Consider the following 21312-nt stretch of genomic DNA (forward strand, 5'->3'; position numbering starts at 1 on the left):
ATTTTTTTCCTACAGCCTATAAACTTTTTGCATGTCTGAGAATATCTTCGTTTTTAAAAATTTTTTTTCTTAAAAACTGAGAATAAACTGAGGGTTGATGGGGAATGGAGGGAGGGGAGGGTAGGTGATGGGCATTGAGGAGGGCACCTGTTGGGAGGAGCACTGGGTGTTGTATGGAAACCAATTTGACAATAAATTTCATATTAAAAAATTTTTAAAAAATATTTATTTATATTTCAGAAAAGAGAGAGAGAGAGAGGGGCAGTACGCAAGTGGGGGAGGGGCAGAGAGAGACAGAGACAGAACTGGAAGCAGGCTCCAGGTTCCGAGCTGTCAGTACAGAGCCTGACGCGGGCCTCGAACATGTGAGCCATGAAATTATGACCTGAGCCAAAGTCAGACACTCAACCACATGGGCCTCCCAGGTGCCCCTGAAGATGTCTTCATTTTATTCTAACTCTTATCAATAGTGTAGATATAGAATGCTAAGTTAGAAATTATTTTCCTTCACCATATTTAAGGCAGTGTCTATTGTTTTCTGGCTTGCAGTGTTAGAAGTCTGTGACTCCTGATCTTTTAGGTACAATCTGTTTTTCCTATTTGGAAGCTTATTAATAGAATCATAATTCTCCCAGAGTTCTGGGATTTCACAATACGTTCACAAATTTCACAGTTATGTTCTTTGGGTTGGGTTTATTTTTGTCCAATATGTTGGGTCCTTGGGGCCCCTTTTTATTAACTCTAAATAGATAGCATGATGCATGAAATAAGTCAGAGAAAGGTAAATACCAGATGATTTCTTCACTCATGTGGAATTTAAGAAACAAAACAGATGAGCAAAGGGGAATGGGGGAAAAAAAAAGAGGGAGGCAAACCACAAGAGACTCCTAACTGTAGAGAACAAAATGAAGGTTGCTTGAGGGAGGTGGGCCAGGGATGGGCTAAATGAGTGATGGGGATTAAGGAGGTCATTTGTGATGAGAACACTGGGTGTTATACATAAGTGATAAATCACTAAATTCTGCTCCTGAAACCAATATTGCAATATATGTTAACTAGAATTTAAATACAAATTTGAAACATAAACGGATAGCATGAGAATGCCTGAAGGGTAAAAAGTGTTGGATACTAGAATTTGGAGAGCACAGTGTTAGAAAGGGGCTGGAGTTTTTTCTGTGTATGTTCACATAATCCTATTTTTTGTACTCATTGCTACTCCTAAGATGTGCCTGGTGTCTCCCAATCTAGAATAAAAATGCATTTACTTTTCTGGAGAATAAACTTCCAGCCATTTTCCTGAGTGGAGGAAAGGGGATACACTGAGATAATGGATTGGAGGAGGTAAATCTAATGTTCTAAATGCTGCCTAGAAATTTTATATCAATCTTTTCTTATTTTAGCATCTCCCTTGAACTCCTTCCTCCCTACCTCCTTCCCGCCACTTCCAGAGTTACCCGTTACTGCCAGTTCTTGAGCTTGTTAAGAATTTTGAGGTGTAAATTGGGTTGGTTCTTTTTACTATTGGTACGGGTTTGGTTTTCTCAGACTGGTCCATCTGTTTTTCAGCTTTTAAAATTACTTAAGTTTTGTTTCCTTTCCCATTTCTTCATCGTATGGGTTACAGGATTAAAAATAAATTTTTTTCTTAACTGTGGTTTTAGTTAGATTTTAGGAAGGAGTGAAATTAGATGTATTTGGCTAGCTTCCTTTGCACTTTAAATTTAAAAATTTTATGGTTTCAGTATTTGGTGGAGCAGGGAAAATGATGATTTTTAAACTTTTACATCCTAACACACCTGGTAAATCATCAAGAAATTACTTCCCATCTATTAGGATACTTGGAGTATAGGGTCTGAAGAAGTTTTTCCTACAAAGAACCAGAAGTTCTGTTTTCTTGAATGCTTGACCCAGGAACTTAAGATTGAGTGCTGTATGCTTGCAAGGTTTTTAGAAATCTGTGGCTGTTTTTCCATGGATGTCAGTAAACATAGGTGCATGTTTCTCAAAGAGTGGCCACAGCTTTCATCAATTCTCAGGCAAGTTAGGTTTTAAAGTGAAGTGATATACGGGTTTTATCCTATTTTCTATCCTAGGTAAAGATTGGATCCACCCTTTGAATCCCAGCATTTTGTCAGTGTTGGCCTTTTATTCAGGCAGTTATAACGAGGGACTGTTTCCAAATCACAATAGAAAATTTTAAGGTGTTTTTTCTGCCTTGAATAAAATATCACTTTCTTTTTATTACCTGTTTTCAGTTTATCTGCTGTGTCTAATGAGCCTGGTTTGTATTTTCTAGGTTTATGATTTTGCATCAGTAGTCTTAAAACGTTGATATTTCAGGTCTCAGTGTATGGTTGCTAGTAGGATTTTTTTAAATCAGTTTTTGAAAATCATTTTTTTGTATTTCTAGGCAGAAACAATTCTCTATAATTATGCTACTGCATAATGACAATTTTCCAGCTAAATAAACAGCATGTTGAGATTGTGTGCTATGGTTATTGCACTAACTTTTGGAGTCATGTTCTTCCACTTGAGTTTTTTAGAGTTTTATTTAGATTTAGGTGTACTTTAAAATATCTCTAGTCCAGTACTTTTCATCTCTTGTAGTTTTTTGTATTATCTTGCTGTCTTGTTTTCTCATTGACCTATAGTGGGGAATGGTTTAATTGTCCTTCAGGCAGGACAGGTATATACCAGTGTATTGCACTAAATTATGTTTTTGTTAGGTGAAGTCAGTCTACCAATGTGTCTTTCCCTTCTTAATTGTTTTTATTTTATTTTTAGACTAGCTGTCATTTTGTGACTATATATTTTGCATTGTCCTGCAGTATCTTCCTTCAAACATTTCTACTTAAAAAAAATTGAACTACCCATTCTTTAGCACTTGATTTTATTTTTCACTTTAGCATGCACTTGACCATCTGACATACCATATATTTTTGATTTTTTTTACAACCTGTTTATTTCCAGAATGTTTAAGCTTCACAGGCACAAGGGTTTTTGTATCTTTTGTTGACTGCTGTGTCTCCAGAGCCTAGAATAGTGCCTGACATATGATAAATACTTGTTGAATGGATTTCTACCCATTCATATGATTCTCTTTTTCAAAAGAAGTAGTAAGAGAAAGGTTTTGATTAGGACACAGTCCTAGATTTGAATCCTAATTTGACTTCTTACTAGTTTTGTGACCCTGTTCACTAATTGAACAATTTGTTACCTTTTTCCTTCTCTATGAGACTTGGCAACTAAATTTGGATTTAAAGTGAGCCATCCCAGTTCACCTTGACTGCTTTAAAAAAAAACATTACCGAATTATAATTGAGATACAATAAACTGCACCTACGTAAAGTGTCCAATTTGGGGGACACCTGGATGGCTCAGTAGGTTGTGTCTGACTTCAGCTCAAGTCATGATCTAATGGTTCATGAGTTTGAGCCCTGCGTTGGGCTCTGTGCTGACAGCTCAGAGCCTGGAGCCTGCTTTAGATTCTGTGTCTCCCTCCTTTCTCTTTGCCCCTTCCCTGCTCACGCCTGGAGCCTACTTTGGATTCTGTAATTCTTTCTCTCTCTGCCCTCCCCCACTGTACTCTGTTTCTGTCTCTTTCTCTCAAAAAGAAATAAACATTAAAAAAGTAAACTGTACAATTTGGTAAATTTTGACATATGTATTCACCCTTGAATCCATCACTATAATCACTCCCAAAAGTTTCTTTAATCCCACCCTTTTATCCTTTATCCTTTCTTTCCCTTCTTGTCCCTTTCCTTATCTTCAGACAACTACTGATCTGCTTTTTGTCACTGTACATTAGTTTGCATTTTCTAAAATTTTATATAAATTAGTCGTACTGCATGTACTCTTCTTTTGCCTGCTTCTTTTCATTTAGCCTATTTTGAGATTTATCTATGCTTTGTTTATCTATTGCATGTATCAATAGTTCATTCCTTGCTGAATAGTATTCTGTTGTATAGACATGCCACAGTTGTTTATTCATTCATTTGTTGATGGGTATGTGGGTTGTTTCCATTTTTTTGCTAATTACACATAAAGCTTCAATGAGCACCCATGTATATAGGTCTTGGAATGGTTGTCTTTTTCCTTTCCACTTGGGGAAATAAATACCTGGGAGAGGAATGGCTGGATTATGTGGTATGTGGTTTAACTTCTTTTAGAAACTGCCACACTTTTTCCCAAAATGATAGTGCTGTTTTATAATCCCAGTATAAGAGAATTCCAATTTTTTCACATCCTTGCCAACATTTGGTATGGTCAGTCTTTTTAATTAAAGCTAACTATCTGTAGGTATGTAACAATATCTCATTGTGGCTTTAAGTTTGCATTTACCTAGTGACTAATGATGTTGAGCATCCTTTTATGTGCCATCTGTTTACTTTCTTTGGAGTGAATGTACAAATCTTTTTGCCCGTCTAAAAATTAGGCTTTTTTCATATCGTTGGGCTTTTTTAGTTCTCGTTGTTTTTGAAATTTTGGAATCATTTATTTAAGTCATGCTTTCCATGATCTTAAAATTTCATGCCCCATATCTCAGTTTTTCTTTTTATCATAATAGCTTTTAAAAATTGTGATCAACTATACATAACATAAAACTTACCATTTTAACCATTTTTGAGTACATTCACAATGTTGTGTAACCATTACCATTATCTATTTCCAGAACTTTTCATTATCCCAAACAAAAAACTCTAAACTTAAGCCTCCTGGGTGTCTCAGTCGGTTAAGCATTTAACTCTTGTGCTCAACTGAGGTCTGGATCTCAGGGTGATGAATTCAAGCCCTGCCTTGGGCTTCATGAACGTGTGAGCCTACTTAAACAAACAAACAAACAAATCACACGCAAAAAAAACCCCTTCTAAACTCGCTAAACAGTAACTCCTCATTCTGTCCTCCCCCTGGTCTAGATATTTTACATAACTGGAATCATGTAACCCTTGTCCTTTGTGTTTGGCTTATATCACTTAGCATGTTTTCAAGGCTCATCCACTTGTATCATGTATTAGAACTCAATTACTTTTTATTGTTGACAGTATTTTTTTTTTTTTTTTGGCTGACAGTATTTCTCTGTGTGTGTGTGTGTGTGTGTGTGTGTGTGTGTGTGTGTGTGTGTGTGATGTCTGTGTGACATTTATTTACTAATTTGTTGAAGGACACTTAGATTGTTTCCATTTTTTGGCTATTGTGATTAATGCTGCTGTGAAAATTGATGCATATGACTGAGTCCCTGTTTTTAGTTCTTTTTGGTATACACGTAGGAGTGGAATTCTTGGATCATATGGTAGTTCTATGTTTAACTTTTTGAGGAACCACCAAACTGTTTTTCATAGCACCTGCACCATTTTACATTTTCACCAGCAATGTACAAGGGTTCCAATTTCTCCACATCCTTGCCAACACTTACTATTTTCTGTTTTTAAAGAGAAAACAGTAGCCATCCTAGTGGGTGTAAAGTAGGTTTCATTTGCATTTTTTCTAATGACTAGTGAAATTGGACACCTTTTCATGTGCTTATTACAGCTATTTGTGAAATGTCTATTAAATCCTTTGCCTGTTTTTGAGTTGGATATATTTTTTATTTTTATTTCTGTTAAGTTGTAGGACTTTTTATATATTCTGTACATTAAAGACATGGTTGTCTTTACATGGTTAGAGATATTTTCTACCATTCTGTGGGCTGTCTTTTCACTCTGTTAATAGTGTACCTTGATGGACAAAAGCTTTTAATTTTGATGAAGTCCAATTTATTTTCTTTTGTTGTGCTTTTGGTGTCCTATCTGAGAAACCATTGTCAAATCTAATGTCATGAATTTGCCCATTTTCTTCTGTGAATTTGATAGCTTTAGCTCTTATATTTCGGTCTTTGATCCATTTTGAGTTAATTTTTGTATGTGTGTAAGGTTAAGATCCAACTTCATTTTTTTTGTATGTGGATATTCAGTTTTCCCGGCACCCATTTCCCAAAGTCTTTTTTCCCCCATTTGATGGTCTTGGCACTCTTGTTAAAATCTGTTGACTATATGTGTCAGGATTCATTTCTGGCTTTTAATTATATTCCAGTGAATCTATGTGGCTGTCTTCATGCCAGTACCATATTGGCTTTTTTCTTTTTTTTTTTTTTAATGTTTTTTTATTTTTAAGAAATCTCTACACCCAACGTGGGGCTTGCACTCACCACCCCGAGATTAAGAGTCATATGCTCTTCTGACTGAGCCAGCTAGGTACCTCCCATATTGTTTTGATCAGTGTAGCAGTAAGTTTTGAAACTAGAATGTGTGAGTCATACAACTTTGTTCTTTTTTTTTTTGTTTTTTATTAGAGAGAGAGAATTCATGTGAGCAGGGAAGGGGACAGAGAGAGAAAGAATCCTAAGCAGACTCAGTGCTCAGCATGGATCCCAATGAGGGACTTCATACCATGATCCTGGGATCACAACCTGAACCGAAATCAAGAGTCGGAACTCAACCAACTGAGCCACCCAGGCGCCCCAAACTTTGTTCTTTTTTTTTTTTTTTTAAATTTTTAAGGTTTATCTTTGAGAGAGAGACAGAGCGTGAGCAGGGGAGGGGCAGAGAGAGACGGAGACACAGAATTCTAAGGAAGCTCCAGGTTCTGAGCTGTCAGCACACAGCCTGATGTGGGGCTCGAACTCACACATCATGAGATCATGACCTGAGCCAAAGTTGGACGCCCAACCTATTGCTTCACTCAGGCACCCCACTTTGTTCTTTTTTAAGATTATTTTGACTACGTGGAGTCTCTTGAGATTCCCTATGAATTTTAGGGTGGGTTTTTCTATTTCTGCAAAAAATACTCTTGGGATTTTGATAGGAATTGCATTGGATCTGTAGATAGCTTTGGGTGGTATTGTCATCTTAACAGTATTAATTCTGTCAATCATGAACATGGGATATGTTTCCACTTATGTAGATTTTTAATTTCTTTCAGCATTGCTTTGTAGTTTTCACCATACAAGTCCCATGTGTCTTTGGTTAAATTTATTTCTAAGTGTTTTATTCTTTTTTAATGCTATTGTAAATGGAATTGGGTTACAACCAAGGAAAGTATCTGCACTGGTACATCAGGGGTATATCCAAAATGTGTAACACTGAATTTTTGGTGGACAAGACTCACACTGCCTGCTCTGGCACCAGGCAGTTACTCCAGGAAAACCGGTTGCTATTCCCATTGCTGGACAGGGGCTGATGAATGGGTTGGGATAGCTGATTTGCATATATTGTTCTGCCCAGGATCAGCAACATCTCCTTTCATCCCTTCATAGTGAGCACTCCTCTATAAGTGTCCAGTTAGGTTCCAGCATTCCAAGATAGTTGATTCTTGTCATTTTTTCCAGTTCACAGGTTCTTTCAGTGGAGGGACCAACTTGTAGAGCTCTCACTCTACTGTTGTGTGTGACATCACACTTATTTTTGGATTTTAAGAGTTTTTAAAAATGTATTTAGGACACAAGTCCTTTATCAGATATATGATTTGTAAAGGTTTTCTTCTAGTCTGAGTCTTGTCTTTTCATTCTCTGAACAGTGTCTTTCAAGGAGCAAAAGTTTTAAATTTTGGTGATATGCAGTTTATCAATTTGTCCTTTTATGAATTATGCTTGTCAAAGAAATGTTTGCCTAGCCTGAGGTCACAATGATTTTCTCTGACATTGTCTTCTGGAAGTTTTATAGTTTTAGGTTTACATTTGGGTCTATTATCCATTTCATCCATTTCAAGTTGTTGTTGTTGTTTTTTTTAATACAGTACAAGGTATGGATGTAAGCTCTTTTTTTTTTTTTTTTTTTGTATAGATATCCAGTTGTTCTGGCACCATTTGTTGAATAGGCTATCCTTTTGACACTGCAGTTTCTTTGTGTCTTTTAAAAAAATTAGCTGTCTGTATATGTGTGGGTTTATTTCTGGAATCTTTATTTTGTTCCACTGATCTGTTAGTCTGTCTTTACATTAATACCATGATGTTTTGATTGTTGTATCTTTATAATAATTATTGAAATCAGGTAGTCTTATTTTTTGAGAGACAGTGCACATGCACGTGTCCATGCATGAGCAGGGGAAGGGCCGAGAGAGAGGTAGAGGGAGAATCCCAAGCAGGCTCCATGTTGCTTTCAGCACAGAGCCCACCCTGGGGCTTGATCTCATGAACCATGAGACCATGACCTGAGCCAGCATCAAGAGTCAGATGCTTAACCGATGGAGTCACTCAAGTGCTGATGAAATCAGGTGGTCTTAATCTTCTGTTTTCTTTTTAAAAGTGTTTTGGCTGTTCTGTCTTTCATTTCTATATAATTTAAAAAATCAGTTTGTCAGTTTCTACAGAAAACTGGGATTTTGATTGAGATTGCACTGAATCTGTAGATCAACTTGGAGAATATTGCCATTTTAACTGTATGAAGTCTTTCAACTAATAAACAGGGCATATCCATTTATTTGGGTCTTCTATAATTTGTCTCAGGAATATTTTTCTGTGTACAGATTTTTCCACTTATTTTTGTCCTATTTACACCTATGAATTGCATATTTTGATGTTATTTTAAATGATAATATTTTTCAAAATCTCCTTTTCTGTTTTCTGCTATTATACAGAAATGTGATTGATTTTTGTGTAGTGATCTTGTAATAAATAAGTGTACTAAACTCACTTGCTAGTTCTAGTTACTTATTTGGTAGATTCCATTTGATTTTCTGTCATCTGGATAGTAGATAATAGATAATCCTGTCATCTGCAAATAGAGTTTTACTTCTTCTATTCCAATTTTGATGATGCTTTTTATTTCTTTTTCTTTCCTGACTGTGCTGGGTAGGATCTTCAATACAATCTTAAAGGTGGTGAGAGTGGGCATATTTTCTTTTTTCTGATCTTAGAGAGAAAGGATTCAGTCTTATAAAGTTGACTTCTGAAAATTAAACTAGTGAGCTCTGAAAATTAAACTAGTGGATGTCAGTAACCACTGTGGGGGAAAACCAAGAGGTTATGTAGGTTGCCAAAGAGTGTGAAATGTTCTCTGTAGAGAGCAAAGACTGCAGTGTGGTCATAACTGGGGAAGGAATGAATAAAGGGCATGGACGGTCAAGAGAGTGGAAAAGAGAGTTCCAGAGAGCCAGATGTGGGTGGTATTTGTGTGCTCTTCAGAGAAGAAAGACATGAGTTTTTTTTTTTTTTTTTTTTAACAAAGTACAGTTTCTGGAGGATAGTGCTTTATGGTGGGATAAGGTGGGTACTTTTAGGCTTTGTATGACTTGTATGAAATACCTCCTTTAAACTCTTCACCCCCTTTTACAATGGTTTTTTGCTTACCAAACTGCCTTCTAATACACTAATACATTAATACACTGTATTCTCCTACCAGTAGTATTGCCTTGAAAAAGGCACATCAGTGTCTTGGATGATGGGAAAGAAAGTTCTACATTAAAAAGTTAATTATTTAGTAGATTAATTATTTGGGTGGATTAATTATGAGGTGACTACTGTGAGTCAGATGAACTCTCTTGGAATACCTTCTCATTTGTTGTAAGAAGTAATGCTGTCTTTTAGTTCTCTTAGAAGACTGTCATTTTGATTCCTCTTGCTGATAACTAACTTCCCTCTCCTCTTCCTCCCTCCTTTCCCCTCCCCTTCCTCCCCTCCCTTCCCCTCCCTTCCCCTCCCCTCCCCTCCCCTCCCCTTCCTTCTTAAGATTAAATGTGTTAATATGTGTGATATGCCTAGGAAAGTTCTGGAAATGGGAGTAGGCCTTCATCAGTTAGTCTATTTCTGTCAACATTCATCTCCTTCCTATAGCCTTCATAGGTATAGCTTTAAATAGCCTTCCTTTACTCCAAATATTTAATTAACATCTTACTCTGTTTCCACAGACTAGCACAATTTAACATTTTATGTTTGCATAGCTGTAGATGATATTCTTTTTGTCACTTATGTTGGAAGTACATTTCTAGTATGGTATGGCACAAGGGAGTGGGAATAGGGAAGGAAAGATTATATTTAGGGCAAAGGGAAGTTGAAAGGAAAGTAAAAGCTATGGTTTTCTTCTCTACCTGGCCTTTTAAATAGTTTCAGACAGTTTTCTTATTAGTACCTGTGTTTATCTGGTTTAAAGGCCTAGTGGCTTATTAAGGATAGATATTTTCATGAATCAATTAACAGTCAGTATCTCTTTCCAAACTTATTTTTATACCTATTTTTCTCAGTCCTGTCAGTGGACATCATGTTTGACACCTCTATGGATTAAGCATGGCTTATAGAAAAATTCCATTGTAGGTGCTCCTTATCACTCAGTAACTATTCTAAAAAGGAAGGAAGGGATGTATCTCTAGAAGCAAATTACAGTTACATTGTTATATTTACTTTCTAGTGAGACATTAAATAAAAACTTGGGCCCTTTCTGTAAATTTAATCATTACAGATGCACTGAGGTGGCATTGAGATATATATATATATATATATATATATATATATATATATATATGTATATATATATATATATATATATATTTTTTTTTTTTTTTTAGAGACTAGCTCCATAGTTAATACTCTTCTTTCCATCTCTGTTTTCAATTTGTTATACACACTAGATTTTTTTCCAGTGTCCTACTAGCCCTTAAGGAATATATAGTATACTTTTTATTTTGTATTCCAATGTTTCACTTGCTTTGCATGAGGTAGTGCTAAAGTAATGGCTAATTACCAGTTGTGAAAGAGGTGTGGGTTACTTTGGCATTATTCATGGCCAATTTTTGTGTGCCTTAAGTCAGATTTTCTTTGCTATCCATGTTCTCCCAGGGTGTGCTGCTCCCTCAATCCAGCTCAAGGAACGCAAATTAACTTCATTATGGGCTCAAACAAAACTTAGTTAAGAGGACAAATCTGTTCGAAGAAAGCATGTATTACCAAGCCAAACAAATTATTTTTGTTTGAAGCACATATTTTTCTTTTTATTTTCATTGGTATGGACAATACAGAAATGACTGTTGTTGGGATTGTTTCTCATTTAATCTAATAATTATCCTGGCATTAACAAATAACAATGCAATAATGCTTCAAATGCAAACTATTTTGTAGTTTTTTGACCTAGAAATAAGAAAAATAATCATAAAATATGTAAGAGACTGAAAATATTTTTGTGGGTTTCTTAAGCAGTACTAAGGTGATAATGTCGTACACAGTCTGTATTAAAACTATTAAAATTTTTTTTAAATGTTTATTTATTTTTGAGTCAGACATTTAACCAAATGAGCCACCCAAGTACCCCTTAAATGATCTCTTAACATTAATGTTCCCTATGATTAGAATCAGTCGCAAATCTTCATCTGTCAATGCTGATCTGTAATGAGATTTTATGTTTTTCATCTTTAAAAAAAATTTATTTTGAGAGAGAGAGCACGAGTGGGGATGGGCAGAGAAGAGGGAGAGAGAGAATCTCAAGGGGCTCAATGCTGTCAGCACAGATCACAAAGCAGGGCTTGAACTCACAGTGAGATCATGACCTGAGCTGAAATCAAGTGTTGGATGTTTAACGACTGAGACACCCAGATGCCCCTCTGTTTTTCATCTTTATAAATATTTTTTAAGACAGATAGATATTACTAAATGCTGATGTCAGTCTGTAGGCACATATTTAATTTGAGAATATTCATTATTTGGAAGGCGTTTATGGAATTTATTAGCATCTTCTCTTGCTATTTGCCTTTTAGCTTGTCATTACATTTGAGATTAAAGTATTTCCAACCTATGGTTAGGTGGAAGTTCCTCAGTTGCACCATTATATGGGTTTTGAAATACGAAAATTTCCTTTGCAGTTGCATTGAAGTTTAAAAAAAAAACTGCAGGAACTGTATTTTGAGCACAAAAATGTGTACGATCCAAATTTGGGTTAGAATGGAGATACTGTTTCTTTTTTTTAACTTTTGAAAGTATGAGGAGTTTATAAAGCAGCTTAACATTAGTTGTGATTCACATTGGCATCAAAATATCTCTAATATAGTTATGTTTCACAAATAAGTGTGATTTTAATTGGATTCACTAATAAACATTATCAAGACTGGAAGCAAAAATTAATTTCCAAAGCCATTTATTATTTGATAATAGTGGATGAAGGAAGTTCTCATTCAGAAAAATTGCAGTCACAGCTTGAAATACAATAAAACTGCAATAAAACTTGACCACTACTAAGCCATCTTGCTGCTGGATACTTTAGCAAGTCAGTATACTTCCCTTATGTTTCTTATAAAAATTCACAGAGGTGAAGATGATCAAGTCCATGTGAGCAAATGAAGTTCATTGTTGGCTAATGGCAGACTAACACATGAGAGTCATATAATTTCTGTAGAGTACTTGCTGATGATCATACAATGAATAACCACAGGTTTTAAACATCTTACATTTTTATAAGCTTTGGAAATTGGTCTAATTAAGTTATTTTCAGCTCATGTATATATTTACTACCATTAATTATAACACATCTTAGTAGCTTCCACTTCAGATGGTACCGAGTTAATGTCTCAACTTGTTCAGTCACTTCAGACTTGGAATTGACTTCTTGAATATAACCGAGCAGTATCAGTAATATATGTTGACTTATTAAGAGTCAAGGAAAGCCACTTGCATTTCTTTCCTTTTAAAAAAAGTATATCATTCGGTGGTTTTAATGTATTTAAAAAGTTGTGTAATCATCATCACTATCTAATTCCAGAAAATTTTCATCTCCATAAAGAATCCCTGTATCCAATGACAGTCACTCCACATTCCTCTCTCCCCTCCAAGGATATAGAATTTACTAATCTCTCTGTATCCATGGATATGCCTATTCTGGACATTTCATATGAATGGAATCCTACAATATGTAGCCTTTTGTGTCTGGCTTCTTTAATTTAGCATAAGTTTTCAAAGCTCATCATGGTAGTAGCATGTATCAGTACTTCATTCTTTTTATGGATGATACTATTCCATTGAATGGATATACTGCATTTTGTTTATACCTTTATCCACTTGATGGATATATGGATTGTTTCTACTTTTTGACTATTACAATTGTGTTATGAACGTTTGTGTCTAACTTTTTGTGTGAGCATATGTTTTCAAGTTTTCTTGGGGTGTATACATAGGAGTGGAAATTCTGGATCATATGATAATTACACGTTTAACTTTTTGAGGAAGTGCCAAACTGTTTTCTACAGCAGCTGCACCATTTTATATTCCTACCAGCAATACATCCCTACATTTTTTAAATGTTTATTTATTTGAGAGAGAGAGAGGGAGAGAGAAAGAAGGGAGGAGAAGAGAGAGAGGAGGAGGGGCCGAGAGAGAAGGAGACCCAGAATCTGAAGCACAGAGCTGTCAGCACAGAGCCTGATGTGGGGCTTGAACTCATGAATGTAGAGATCATGACTTGAACTGAAGTCAGACACTTAACTGACTGAGTCACCCAGGATCCCCAGCATCCCTACATTTTTATTGTCAAGCTTTTTTTTTTAATTTGCTTTTTAAAAAAATTTTTATTTTTTTAATTTATATCCAAGTTAGTTAGCATGTAGTGCAACAGTGATTTCAGGAATAGATTCTTTAATGCCCGTTACCCATTTAGCCCATCCCCCTCTCCCACATCCCCACCAGCAACTCTCTGTTCTCCATATTTAAGAGTCTCTTAAGGACTGAGAACAAACCAAGGGTAGATGGGGGGTGAGGGAGAGGGGAAAGTGGGTGATGGGCAGGGAGGAGGGCACTTGTTGGGATAAGCACTGGGTGTTGTATGGAAACCAATTTGACAATAAGTTATATTAAGAAAAAAAGAGTCTCTTATGTTTTTGTCCCCCTCCCTATTTTTATATTATTTTTGCTTCCCTTCCTTTATGTTCATCTGTTTTGTGTCTTAAAGTCCTCATATGAGTGAAGTCATATGATATTTGTCTTTCTCTGACTTATTTCGCTTAGCATAATACCCTCTAGTTCCATCCATGTAGCTGCAAATGGCAGGATTTCATCCTTTTTGATTGCTGAGTAATACTCCATTGTGTGTGTGTATACATATACATATACATATACATATACATATACATATACATATACATACACACACACACACACACACACACACACACACACACACCCCGTATCTTCTTTACCCATTTACCTATCCATGGGTATTTGGGCTCTTTCCATACTTTGGCTATTGTTGATAGTGCTGCTATAAACATTGGGGTGCATATGCCCCTTCGAAACAGCATACCCGTATCCCTTGGATAGATACCTAGTAGTGTAATTGCTGGATCGTAGGGTAGTTCTATTTTTAATTTTTTGAGGAACCTCCATACTGTTTTCCAGAGTGGCTGCACCAGTTTGCATTCCCACCAGCAGTGCCAAAGAGATCCTCTTTCTCCACATCCACACCAACACCTGTTGTTGCCTAAGTTGTTAATGTTAACGATTCTGACAGGTGTGAGGTGGTATCTCATTGCGGTTTTGATGATGAGTGATGTTGAGCATTTTTTCATGTGTCGGTTGGCCATCTGGAGGTCTTCTTTGGAGAAGTGTCTATGTATGTCTTTTGCCCATTTCTTCACTGGATTATTTGTTTTTTGGGTGTTGAGTCTGATGAGTTCTTTATAGATTTTGGATACTGACCCCTTATCTGATATGTCGTTGGCAAATACCTTCTCCCATTCCGTTGGTTGCCTTTTAGTTTTGCTGATTGTTTCCTTCACTGTGTAGAAGCTTTTTATTTTGATGAGATCCCAAAAGTTTATTTTTGCTTTTGTTTTCCCTTGCCTCCGGAGATGTGTTGAGTAAGAAGTTGCTGTGGCCAAGCTCAAAGAGGTTTTTGCCTGCTTTCTCCTCAGGGATTTTGATGGTTTCCTGTCTTACATTTAGGTTTTTCATCCATTTTGAGCTTATTTTTGTGTATGATGTAAGAAAGTGGTCCAGGTTCATTTTTCTGCATGTCGCTGTCCAGTTTTCTCAGCACCACTTCCTGAAGAGACAGTCTTTATTCCATTGGATATTTTTTCCTGCTTTGTCAAAGATTAGTTGGCCATACGTTTGTGGGTCCATTTCTGTTTTTTTTATTCTATTCCGTTGATATGAGTGTCTGTTTCTTTGCTAGTACCATGCTGTCTTGATGATTACAGCTTTGTAATACAGCTTGAAGTCCGGGATTGTGATGCCTCCGGCTTCAGTTTTCTTTTTCAAGATTGCTTTGGTTATTCAAGATATTTTCTGGTTCCATACAAATTTTAGGATTGTTTGTTCTAGCTCTGTGAAGAATGCTGGTGTTATTTTGATAGGGATTGCTTTGAGTATATGTAGATTGCTTTGGGTAGTAGCGACATTTTAACAATGTTTGTTCTTCTAATCCATGAGCATGGAATATTTTTCCATTTGCTTTGTGTCTTCTTCAGTTTCTTTCATAAGCTTTTTATAGTTTTCAGTGTATATTTTATCTATTCTTATCTTGATGAATAGTTGGGTTGTTTCCAGTTCTGGGCTATTGTGAATAAAGTTGCTGTGAACATTCTTGTGGAAGTTATTTGTTTTGAGTCACTTTGGTGAGGGGTTTATCAATTTTTCTGCATCTTTTTTTTTTTTTTTTTTTTACTGAAGTATAGTTGGTGCACAGTGTTACATTAATTTTAGGTGAACAACATAGTGATTCAACAACTCTATAGGTTATGCTATGCTCATCACAAGTATAGTTACCATCTGTCACCATATAACATTATTATAGTAGCATTGATTAATATTCCCTATACTGTACCTTTCATCCCTGTGACGTTCATTCCATAAGTGAAACCTGTACCTTCCACTCTCCACCCATTTGCCCATTTCTTCAAATTCTGCCCCTCTGGCAACTACCAGTTAGTTCTGTGTAATAATGGGTCTTTTTCTGTGTTTTTTTGGTCTGTTTTGTTTTTAGATTCCACACATAAGTGAAATAATATGGTATTTTTCCTTTTCTTTCTAACTTACCTCACTTAGCATAATACCCTCTAGGTCCATCCATATTGCTGTGAATGGCAAGGTTTCTTTCTTTTTTATGAGTAATATTCCATTGTGTATATACACATATATATGTATACCACATCTTCTTTATTCATCTACTTATAGACACTTAGGTTGCTTCCATATCTTGACTATTGTAAATAATGCTACAGTAAACATAGGGCTGCTTATATCTTTTTGAATTAGTGTTCTCATTTTCTTTGGGTAAATACCTACTAGTGGAATTACCAGGTCATATGGCATTTCTGTTTTTAATTTTTTGAGGAGCCTCCATACTGTTTTCTGCAGTGTTTGTACCAATTTACATTCCCATGATGAGTGTTCCCTTTTCTCCACATTCTCACCAACACTTACTACTTTTTGTCTTTTTCATACTAGCGATTCAAAGAACTTTATTTTTATTTTTTGTGAGCAAAATGTAGCTCTTTTTTGTTTCAGGAGTAGAGTTTAATGATTCATCACTTACATATAATACCCAGTGTTCACCATAACAAGTGCCCTCCTTAATAGCCATCACCCATTTAGCCCATCTCCCTCTGTCAACCCTTAGTTTTCTATCATGAAGAGTCTTTTGTAGTTTCATTCCCTCCCTCTCTTTTTTCCTCCTTCCCATATGTTCATCGGTTTTGTTTCCTAAATTTCCACATATGATTGAAATCGTATGGTTTTTTTTCTCTGACTGACTTGTTTCGCTAGACATAATACACTTTAGCTCCATCCACATCATTGCAAATGGCAAGATTTCATTCTTTTTGATGGCTGAGTAATATTTCCCGCATCTTCTGTATCCATGTCGTTGCAAATAGCAAGATTTCATTTTTTTATGGTTGAGTAATATTCCTGTTTGTGTGTGTGTGTGTGTGTGTATGTGTGTGTGTGTATGTGTGTGTGTGTATCACATCTTCTTTATTCATCTGTGGATGGACAGTTGGGTTGCTTCCATATCTTGGCTATTGTAAATTATGATGCAATAAACATGGGATTCTGATTGGTATGACATATTTTCTCTGTTGCACATTTGCTTTTTATTTCATTAATTTCTGTTTATATTTTTATTATGAGTACTTTGTTTCTCAAAGTATATTCATATTTATTTGGTGATTCTGTTTTTCTCAATGTTTATTTTTGAGAGACAGAGACAGAGCGCAAGTGGGGCAGGGGTAGAGAGAGAGAGGGAGACACAGAATCCGAAGCAGGCTTCAGGCTCTGAACTGTCAGCACAGAGCAGGGCTTGAACTCATGAACTGTGAGATCATGACTTGAGCCAAAGTCAGATACTTAACTGACTGAGCCACCCAGGTGTCCCTATTTATTTATTCTTTGTAAAACTATCTGTTTTGGGGTATCTGGGTGACTCAGTTAAGCATCTGTCTCTTGATTTCATTCAGCTCAGGTTATGACCTCACAGTTGTGGGATCGAACCCTGTGTTGTGGTCGTGGGATCCACACCCAGTGTGGAGCCTGCTTGAGATTCTCTCTCTCCCTCTCCTCCTACTCCTCCCCTGTGCATACATGTGCTCTCTCTTTCTCAAAGAAAAAAAAGCCTGTTATATTAGATCAGAAGCCTCCAGTGTTTATTTCTTCTTAAGTAATTGAAGTATATTTGCCCCAGGAGGACAGGTGAATGTAAGTCATGCTGATGGAGAGAGACACTCTGATTACAGAAGCATTTTCACACACATGCACATACCACTGAGGAACAGTAATTTTGCCAAAATATATTTCGGTATTCTGAGCTACTTAATATTACTGCTCAAAATACAGATTAAGTTGAAAGGGGCTTAGAAATTTGAAAGATGAATTAGCAAAGAAGGGAGAGTATATATTTAAAAAAGTTAGGGCTTAATTTCAGTGACATTCACCTTGTCCCAGTATTTAAAAATGCTAACAGATGGGGTGCCTGGGTGACTCAGACTTTAGCTCAGGTCATGATCTTGCAGTTTGTGAGTTTGAGCCCCACATCGAGCCCCATATTGGGCTCTCTGCTGTCAGTGTGGAGCCTGCTTCAGATCTTTTGTCTCCCTCTCTCTGCCCCTCCCCTGCTCACGTGCATTCTCTCTGGTTCTCTCAAAAATAAATAAACATTAAAAAATCTTTAAAATGCTAATTGATGTGTTTGCCTTTGTTTTTCTAGTGATATGCAGCTTTCGAGGATCTGTCCCTCAAGGGTTGGTCTTAGAAATAGGAGAAACGGTCCAGATTTTTGAAAAATGTGAAGGTAAGTATGGATGTATACAGCACACAAATAGTGATACTTTTGGGTAGCATTATATATATTTATCTTGTGGTAATAGATTATCAGCAATCGTTTTGAAACGATAAGCAACCACAGTATGGTACATTGGGTAGCATTATATATATTTACTTTGTGGTAATAGATTATCAGCAATTGTTTTGAAACCATAACCAACCACATTATGGTACATTGTTATAAAATCCTTCCTGATCTATTTTTATCATAAAGGTATGAGCTATTTTGGCTCTAATAGCAACAATTAAATAACTAATTGTTAGCTCTCAATGTAATTTTTACATATTATGTCAAATGATTAATTTTGATTTTACAATCAAATAGATAATTTTCTACCCATGCTTAGCTGCATTTGAATAGAATTGAATTGTAATTAGTTCATCTGTGTGTTTCTGTTTGATTGGCTGGACATGATGATCAGTTGTAATTAAAACAAGGCAGTAAATATGTGCTCAAATGAAGTTTGGCTTGACTGTTAGCCTCTTCTGTGACATATGTGAGTATTTCTGCTGTAACATTTATGTATTATTGAACATGTGATATTTTTCAAAATCATGTACTCAGGAGTAGTCCTGTGTCCCTTGGGTAAATTCCTAGCAGTGCTATCGCTGGGTCATAGGGTAGGTCTATTTTTAATTTTTTGAGGAACCTCCACACTGTTTTCCAGAGTGGTTGCACCAGTTTGCATTCCCACCAACAGTGCAAGAGGATTCCCGTTTCTCCACATCCTCTCCAGCATCTATAGTCTGCTGATTTGTTCATTTTGGCCACTCTGACTGGAGTGAGGTGATATCTGAGTGTGGTTTTGATTTGTATTTCCCTGATGAGGAGCGACGTTGAGCATCTTTTCATGTGCCTGTTGGCCATCCGGATGTCTTCTTTAGAGAAGTGTCTATTCATGTTTTCTGCCCATTTCTTCACTGGGTTATTTGTTTTTCGGGTGTGGAGTTTGGTGAGCTCTTTATAGATTTTGGATACTAGCCCTTTGTCCAATATGTCATTTGCAAATATCTTTTCCCATTCCGTTGGTTGCCTTTTAATTTTGTTGGTTGTTTCCTTTGCTGTGCAGAAGCTTTTTATCTTCATAAGGTCCCAGTAGTTCATTTTTGCTTTTAATTCCCTTGACTTTGAAGCTGATTCTAACATTTATATGAAAATGCAGAAGGTTACAAATAGCCAAGATAATCATGAAGAAGGCAATAAACTGGAAATTTTATACTACCGGATATCAAGTTTTATTATAAATGAAGACATTGTGGTTTTGGGGTAAAGACAGAATAATGAAACAGAATAGGGAGTCCAGAGACAGACTATCATGTATATTGTCCAGTGATATATGATAAAGGTGATAATTGCAGTGCATTGGGGGAAATGATGTCCTTTACTAGAGGTGATACTGGGCCACCTGGAATAAAAAAATGATAGCCTATTCAATAAATGGTATCGTGTCAATATCGAAAGCAATGAATCTTGATCTCTACCTCATACCATTTGCCTTATATACAATTCCAGATGGAAGGTAGACCTAAATATGAAATGTAAAACCATAATGTACCTTGAAGAAAGTAGAGGCAAATATTCTTCTTGGCCTTTGGGTAGACAGACAATGATTTTTGATAAGGATCCAAAAGCACTAAGCATAAAGGAAAAGATTGGTAAGTTGTACTTTATTCAAATGAAGATCTGTTGTTCAGAAGACATCATTAAGGAGAGAAAAAAGGCAGGTTAGAGAGTGAGAGAGATGTTTGACAAGACTTGTATTTGAGTATATAAGGAACTACTACAAATCAAAATTAAGACATTCCAATAGAAAAATGAGCAGAAGGCTTGACTAGGCTTGGCTCTTCACAAAACAGATACTCCAGTGGCTCATAAACATATGGAAAGGTGTTTAATTTCAGTCAGCAGGTAAATACAAATTAAAACCACAGTGAGATACAACAGTACAGCCACTGGAATGACTAAAATCCAAAACACTGGCAATACCAAGTGCTGGTAAGGATATAAAACAACTGTTAACTTTTATACACTGCTGGTGGGAGAGGAAAAGGGATAACCAGTTTGGAAAAGTATTTGGCACTATTTACTAAAGTTGAATCAACGCATACTGATGATGTAGCAAATCTCTTTCTAGGTATATATCCAAGAGCCAAATACATGTATAAGATGTTAGTAATTGCTTTATTCATAATTGCTGCAAAGTAGGAAAAAACCACATGTTCATCAACAGTAGAATGAGTAAATAAATTGTGGTATATTGCTTCCAATGAATGTGATACGGAATGGAAAATGATATATTGTTACTACATACAACAATACGGATGAATATCACAGATACATTCTTGACAGAAGTCAGATGTAAAAGTTTATGTTATGGTTCTGTGCTCATAAAGTAACAGAACCAGGTAAAACCAATAGCTGGTGATATTTGTCAGAATAGTGGTTAGAAAACCACTCCTATCTCGCTTCTTTTTCTGAGAGTATATCTATGATATTGTTGTGTGTAGTAACAATCCATTTTCCTTTCTGTATCACATTTAGCTTAAGGGTGTGTGTATGTGTCAAATGACTGGAAGAGACAGGAGTGACATTTGGGATGCTGATAACATTTTACTTATCTGAGTGGTGGACATACAGTTGTATATTCTTTGAAAGTTTACTTAGTTGTAGACTAATGATTTGTACACTTATGAATGTTACATATCAATAAAAAATTTACTTTAAAAAATAAAAGGACTTGGAAAAATTTTTTATAAAAGTTAAAAAATGTAACAACATGGAGGCATCTAAAAAAATGTGCTGAATGAAAGACCCAGATGTGAAAGTTCACATTCTATATGATTCCACTTATATGAACCTCAAGAACAAGGAACACTACAAATCTGTGGTGATAGAAGACAGAATAGTGATTTCCTGGGAGAGTATTGACTGGAAAGAGGCATGAAGGAACTTTCAGGGTGATTGAAAATTTCTGTCTTGATGAAATATGGGTTACATGGGTGTTACATTTGCCAATGCTTATAGAATGGTACATTCACAATGTGCA

At 36.0% G+C, this 21312-nt stretch overlaps 1 protein-coding gene across 13 annotated transcripts in view; it reads left to right on the top strand.

The window, feature by feature from the left end:
* Positions 1-21312, top strand: part of DOCK3 (dedicator of cytokinesis 3) — a 585953-nt gene that overhangs the window by 70786 nt on the left and 493855 nt on the right. For all 13 annotated transcript variants that reach the window (XM_045492946.1, XM_045492954.1, XM_045492948.1 and 10 more), the window contains exon 2: positions 18150-18233. In XM_045492946.1, coding sequence (XP_045348902.1) covers positions 18150-18233 — 84 coding nt within the window. The remainder of the gene's footprint in view (positions 1-18149; positions 18234-21312) is intronic.

This window comes from Leopardus geoffroyi, chromosome A2 (genome assembly GCF_018350155.1).
Source record: "Leopardus geoffroyi isolate Oge1 chromosome A2, O.geoffroyi_Oge1_pat1.0, whole genome shotgun sequence".
NCBI classification, from domain to species: domain Eukaryota; kingdom Metazoa; phylum Chordata; class Mammalia; order Carnivora; family Felidae; genus Leopardus; species Leopardus geoffroyi.